Genomic DNA, 6,765 nt, shown 5'->3' with positions numbered 1-6,765 from the left:
AGCAGCTCCAAGACAGGGGCCAGGCTGACATCAGTGTGAACAAAGGCCGTTTGTTCCCAGGGAGAGAGCGCTGTCCCCCTGCACACCCTGTGGGCACAGTGTGGCTTACTGTCGACACCGCTGGCCCGGCCGTCCACAGGACCAGCGGCTTCTCGGCTCGGGGCCAGCTGTTTTGGCTGGGTTTCCCTTCACCACCTGGTTCGGAGGTTCGGAGGAGGGAGGCCAGCCGATGGGTGTGGGAGGCATTGTCTGGCATCAATCCTGGAGCCACCAGGGCTTTCCTGAGGAGGGTCCTGCCGGGGTCTGCCCTCTGCTATGTGGAAGGGCGGGCCCTTTGCCCCTGGTGCCCTAGACAGAGATGCCTTCCTTCCACGCTTCCCTTCTGGTCAGAGACCAGGGTGCTGACTTCTGCCAAGAGCTGCCCCTCCTCCACTCTCCTCCCAGCTTCCCTCAAGGCTGCCACAGCAGCTGCCAAGAGAGGCCATGTCGGCGCACGCACGCAGACGCGCTCCTCCAGGAGAGCCAGGAGGCCTGGTGCAGGCCGGGGAGCAGAGGGATGTCTCCTGTTAAGGAAACGCCTCATGGTGGCCACCAAGCTGTGGGGCTGTGAATTCATGTCTGAACTGGCGGTGGTGGCAGGCGCCACTGGCTGGCACCACAGAGTCCAGGGAAAAGTCCACAGACAGCCCGTGGTGGGAAGCCCTTGCCTCTGTGCACGGCCTGCCCTCAGCAAGACAGCTCCGCCCTGCTGCACTGGCCACTGAACAGAAACGGACACCAAGAAAAAGACATTCCAAACATGGGAACTCAGCTAGGCCCGCTCTCCTTTCTGGCCACTCTACAGTTCAGCTAGGGGTGGGGGAGGAGAGTGGGGGAGTTGAGTTAGGTTGCAGCCAGAAGAGAGGAGCCAGGCATTTCTGAGGTCAGGTGTGGGGCACCCCAGGAAGATTTCTTTGGACCCTGGTGGGGACGACGGTGCCCGGGAGGTGGGTGGTCCCCTCCGGGGGTGACGAGCGAAGCATGCTCTAGCTCTTCCTCCAAACCTGGCCTGGGGGGTGCCCTCTGTTGACAGACCCCAGCCAGCCAGCTGTTTGGCCTCAGGCCCCTCCCCTTTCTCTTCTCCCCAGGGTGCCAGGTGGTGGGGGTCACCTGGCACTGAGCCTTAGAACATTGTGTCGACCAGAAGTCATTGTTGGCAAAAGGAGCTGTCAGTTTGGGGAACTGAATTTGACCCGGTAGGATGACCCGAGGGTCTGATTCCCAGTGGTCCCTGGGTGACCTCGAACCCCGGGCACTGGAGGCATCTGACCTAGTGGGGCTCCCGCCCGGGACTTTGAAGAGCCTTCCACTGCACATCACTCTGACTGGGAAGCAGGAGTTCTAGGACGTCAGGCCAAGGACCTTGGGGAGGAGTGGAGCAGAACTGAGTGGCACACCCTGGGTTCCAGACCGTGCACCGGAACCCCGAGCTGAGCACCACTCCCTCGCTCTGGTCTCCGAGCCCAGCGCTTCGGAAAGATGCCAGGAGCTTCCCGTCTAGCCCATAAAGACCACCAAGGTTCCGTCCTGGGACGAACAGGAGAACTCAGAGGTCATGCAGGGGATGGAGCGCCACGGGAGGACGCTCAGTTCTTCAACCCCCAGCATACCTTCCACCCACTGAGACTTCCCAAAGAAGTTGCTTAATCCACGTGAAGCTTCCAAACTCACTGCCATTGAGCCCACTCCGACTCATCGGGACCCTACAGAACAGGCCAGCACTGCAACTCTTTACGGGAGTAGAGAGCCCATCTTCCTCCCAAGCGATGCTGAGTTGCTCTTATAATGACAGGCATACCCGTAAGTTACCAGATCTTATACATAAGAACCATTTAGGCGGCTTTCCTCGGAGTCCTGGGCAGACAGGTCTGCTAGGAAGAAGGCCGAGAGGCCTGCCAGGCACACAGGGATGGAGGAGTCAGGCCAGGCAGCCTTAGGCAGCGGGCAGGGCGGGGGCCGGGGCACTCACAATGCTGCGCAGCATCTTGTCCCCGCCACTGAAAGTGACTGCCAGCATGGAGGCGCACTCCTCTGCATAGAAAGGCATCCGCCCCTCCTCGTCCACAGCGCCTGGGGGAGAGCGCCGAGAGAGGGAGTCAGTCCTCTGGCAAACCCACCCAGACCCCCCAAATAGATAAATAAACACATAAACAAAACACCCAAAGAGCCCCGGCCCTCTGCCATCCAGTTGATTCCAAACCACAGTGACCCTATGAGGGGTTGGTTTCCTTTATAGCTTTAGGCAGGACAGCCTCTCATCTTTCTCCCGTGGAATGGCCCCAGCTCTAACCCACAGAGTGCCCACAGGACCCAAACCCACTGGTGCTGCTCCCATTCACGGGGACCCTGAGCGTCAGGGTGGACTGTGCTCCTTTGGGTTTTCACGGCAGTAACGCTGATGGAGCCGTCTGTGGGGCTGTTGGGTGGGCTAGTAGCCCATCTGAACCCGTCCCCCCCAGGCTCCTGGCTCCCAGGGACCGGGTAATGGTGGTGTCATCTCTGAGGATTCATCCAGAGGCTGTGGCCCAGGCCCCTGAGCTGAACAGGCAGCCTCCTTTACAGGCTCCGGAGAGGAACCGGAGGCACTGCACCATGTGCCTTCTCGTCCACTCTCCCTGCAGCTCCTCACATTCGTCGCTCGACTGTGAGTCCTGTGCTGTGCCCAGCACTGGGCCTTGGGGGAGGGGCCATGGGCCCGATCTCAAGGAGCATATGGTGGGGAGCAGGCTGGGGCAGCAACCAAGCATGGTGAGGGGGGGTGGGCCACAGGCTAGGCTCAAACTATGGCCCGTGGGCCACATGCGGCCCGCTGAGGACATTTATCCAGCCCGTCGGGTATTTTTGCCCCATTTGTTTTTTTACTTCAAAATAAGATATGTGCAGTGTGCATAGGAATTTGTTCATAGTTTTTTTTTAAACTATAGTTTGGCCCTCCAACGGGGGGGACAGTGAACTGGTCCCGTTTAAAAAGTTTGAGAACCCCTGGGCTAGAGCTCCGGTGCAAGTGGCAGGTGCTGGGCTCAGGCCAGAGGGGAGTCGGTGAAGGGTCCAGGTGGAGGCAAGTGGGCCCTGGAAAAAGATGTCGGAGTCGAGGCTGCCCAGCTGTGGGGAGGGGCAGGCGGGGTCTCTCTGCCCGGTACAGCGAGGTCGTGGTACCTCAGGGGGTTCTGAGAGCGGATCTCTCCGACTCCACTGGCATCGAGTCGATGCGGACTCTCGGTGAACTGCCCCTGTGGGTTTCTGAGACGGTCACTCTTTATGGGAGGGGACAAGCCTCGTCTTTCTCCCGAGGTTTCCAACTGTTGACCTCGCGGATAGTGGACCAACCTAACCACTACGGCACCCACCGGGGCTCCTCTGATGGGTCGGGTTTCTCCTAACAATCTGAGCGTAGAGGATAGAATCAGCCCACGGGGACTGATGGGGCCACCCCACGACCCCTCCCCCGCCCCCAGGTAGAGAGGCAGGCGCCGAGGACTACCTATGGTGACTGTGTAGATGGAGTTGGCGTAGCCGTCATAGTTGCAGTTGTCGTTGTGCTGGCCCCCATTGCCGCTGGCGACCACAAAGATGCTCCCAAATCCCTGGCGGCCAGCCATCACCCCGTGCTGCAAGGCGGCCTGAGGAGCAAACCCCAAACATATCAGGCATCCTGCTGCCCACACCAGTCACCTTCTCCTCCCCTCCTAGAACGACCGATGGGGAAAGGTTCAAAGGGCAGCGGGCACAGGGGGGAGACTCCCAAGATGAACGCCTGGGGCAGGGAAGCTGCTGGCGGAGCAGCTGCGTGCTGGACGCCCTGCTTATCTGACAATAGTTGAGGACAGGGACAGGGCTGGGAATGGGGGGCAAAATCCAAGGGAGGCGCTCTCAAAGCCTTCTTCCACCTCTGAGAACTGGTGCTCCCGGTGGCCCACCCTCTGCCTAAGAGCGGCAGTCGGGCTATGGCATGGGGCTGGTGCTGCAGATGGGGGTGGGCTGGGGAGAGTCCGGCTGGAGAGGTTATGCGACTGCCTGACGGTCTCACCGTTACCTTTCCAAGATGATGGGGTCCATCCACTGTCTTCCCGTCATCATCTGGGCCCCAGCTGCAGAGGGATACCCAGAATGAAGGGCCTGAGCCAGACTGTGCTTAGCCACCCGTGACCTCTCCTGGGCTTGGCCGACCACCCCACGGCCTGGGCCTCTTAACCTCCCTCCTCCTAAGAGTTTCCGTTCCAAACCCTGAGATAACACACCAGGGGCGAATTACCATACTGGGCCTTTGCACTGCAGAGGAATCAAGGCCCTTGCCTCTCTTCAACGTGGGGAACAGAAGGTCGTGCGCGGGGACTTCTGGGAAACTTGCCAAGTTTAGGACTACCTTCATGTGCTTCATAAAAGTCCTTTTTGGGTTCCAGAAAGCAGCAGAGAGCACACAGTGGGGGACAGGGAGAGGGAGCCGCCCGCTCCTGAACTAGTAATCTTAATACTGGGCTTGACGGCCAACGGCCCTTAGGCTGAGGCGGGCTTTGTTCCTTCTTTATGAGGGAGCGTGCCTGCGGGGTGAGGTCATGGGCTTAAGGGAGAGACTGATTATGGGAAAGTGTAGGTGCCATCAATGCCACCGGGGCAGTTCGTCCTTCTCCATCCCTACCCTCATCCTACCTGAAGCTGCATGCATACTCATGGGTGCAGGTGGCACAGGTTGGTACTGGAAGCCCACTTCCTCCTAGAGGCTTGATGGGCTTAAAGCGAACATCTGGCTGAACCACCAGCAACATGCTTCCCCAAAGAGAAGCAGTCCAGCCATCACCTAGCAGTTCCAGGGGCCGGCTAATGAAATGTTTGACCAAATACAGCGGGCTAATTTTTGAGTCGATAATTTGGTATGGCCTGCGAATGATATTATACTTATGCAAATGGCCCTTGGCAGAGAAGTTTCTCCATCCCTGGCTTAGAGGGAAGAACAACAAACCATGGCCCTTGGGGGGTGGGGGCAGGCTGCAAACACAACTCCTGCAGTCACTTGATTCCTGGGGTAACACTTGGTTCTAAACGTGGGGCTGAAGCTGGAGAAGCCAGTGGCTGGGGCTTTGGAGAAATGAGAGTGATGTACTTCAGCCTCCTCCTATGCTGACCCCCCTGAAGAGACCCTGCAAGAGCCGCTGAGCCAGTGCCGTGTGCCCGACTTTCGGGGAAGGCCGAGCGCCAGTCTCAAGGCTCCGGCCTTCCCCCTGGTTCCTTGGCCTCACCTGCAGCTGTAGATGTCATTGATCTGATAGTGCTTGTTGAACGCCACAGCCTCCATGCTGTCGGTCAGCGGCCCATCCAGTACCCGGATACCTAGGCAGTGAAGGGCCACAAGACACCGGTAAGGGCGCCCGTACCCTGGATCGGGAGCTGGGTGGTGGCGAGGCTTCCTTTCCCCCTGAGCTCTCTGGAACCTCCTATCTCTATCTATTGTCTGCTGTCCAGTGGATTCTGACTCAGGGTGATCTATAGGCTTTCAATGGAAGCAGATCCCCAACTCTTCTTCCACGGAGTGGCTGGTGGGTCCCAACTGCTGACCTTTAGGTTAGTGGCCAAGTACTTACCCACGGTGCCACCTGGATTCTTTGTATACGCACTCTCTAGCCACGAGAATCTACTGAGTGTAATGTTGGGTCTCGGACCTTAAGGCTCACGAGCTCTGGTGGAAGAGACCTCGGCTCGATGAATGTAGGCTGAGAGGGCCCTTCCTTGTCTATCGTCAGTCATGTAAATCCTTTGGCACAGAAGAGTTTAGTTTGTGGTACTTATTACTGCTCCCACGAAGCCCAGGGGGAGGCCTCCTCTCACCCAGTAAAGTCAGTTGGGACCCATCCAGAAGGCTGCCTAGGGACAAAGGGGACCTTGAAGATTTCCCTGGAGCCCTTGTGGTGTAGTAGTTACGAGTTGGGCTGCTAACTGCAAGGTCTCCAGTTTGACACCACCAGCCACTCTACGGGAGAGACGGTGCTTTCTACTCCTGAATAGTTACAGTCTGGGGGCTCAGGGGCAGTTCTACTCCGTCCTTCTGTCCCCATTTACAGAAGACGGCTTCCCTCTGCTGGAGGCGATGGGAACTACACCAATCTGTGCAGTCTGTAGCTTTCCAAGCATACATTAGGAATCCTGGGTTCACGCCCTCCACTTTCTGCTAGATGCACCCAGGGCGAGAGGGAGGGGCCACCTCTGGCTGCTCAGCTTCTTAAAGGAAAGGAGGTGAGCGCACAGTGATCCAGCGGGACGAGGAGCTTCAGGGCCGGGAGAGCGAGATTGATGGTGGAGAGGGAGCAAAGGCGAAGGCACTTTGGAAACCAAACCTACAACTATACACGTCTACATTCACTAGTGAAACATCCAGAAAAACCACCTCTGCTGTTGGTGATTCCGACTCCCAGCAACCTCAGGACTTGCGCGTGGGGATTCTGAGGTGGTCAGTCTTACAAGAGCAGCCTGCCCCAGCTTTTTCCTTTGGAGCCGCTGTTAGGTTTGAACCACCGACCCTCAGGTTAGCAGCCCAACGCCTAGCCCACAGAGCTAGGGGCCTCGCCCTCCCCCACCCCCAGCACTGGCACTTTTACTTACGCTCCACGCGGTGGGTTGTTGCTGACCAACAAGTTGGAAAAACTAGCGCACTGAGAATATCGACACACTGATTTGTCCTGAAAGACTCGCCAACCTCACAGAGACCCTAGGGCATAGGGTAGAACTGCCCCAGTG

General features: G+C 58.1%; 1 protein-coding gene across 1 annotated transcript in view; it reads right to left on the bottom strand.

Moving 5' to 3' along the window:
• Positions 1 to 6,765, bottom strand: part of PCSK7 (proprotein convertase subtilisin/kexin type 7) — a 28,725-nt gene that overhangs the window by 13,268 nt on the left and 8,692 nt on the right. The window contains exons 6-9 of the mRNA XM_045283571.1: positions 5,274 to 5,366; positions 4,073 to 4,127; positions 3,521 to 3,659; positions 2,009 to 2,109 (exon numbers count right to left, since the gene is read on the bottom strand). Coding sequence (XP_045139506.1) covers positions 2,009 to 2,109; positions 3,521 to 3,659; positions 4,073 to 4,127; positions 5,274 to 5,366 — 388 coding nt within the window. The remainder of the gene's footprint in view (positions 1 to 2,008; positions 2,110 to 3,520; positions 3,660 to 4,072; positions 4,128 to 5,273; positions 5,367 to 6,765) is intronic.

Source organism: Echinops telfairi, unplaced genomic scaffold (assembly GCF_000313985.2).
Source record: "Echinops telfairi isolate 266 unplaced genomic scaffold, ASM31398v2 ScPeMD7_7463;HRSCAF=8501, whole genome shotgun sequence".
NCBI lineage: Eukaryota > Metazoa > Chordata > Mammalia > Afrosoricida > Tenrecidae > Echinops > Echinops telfairi.
The sequence above is the reverse complement of the archived record's forward strand: the minus strand, read 5'-3'. Positions and strand labels throughout refer to the sequence as shown.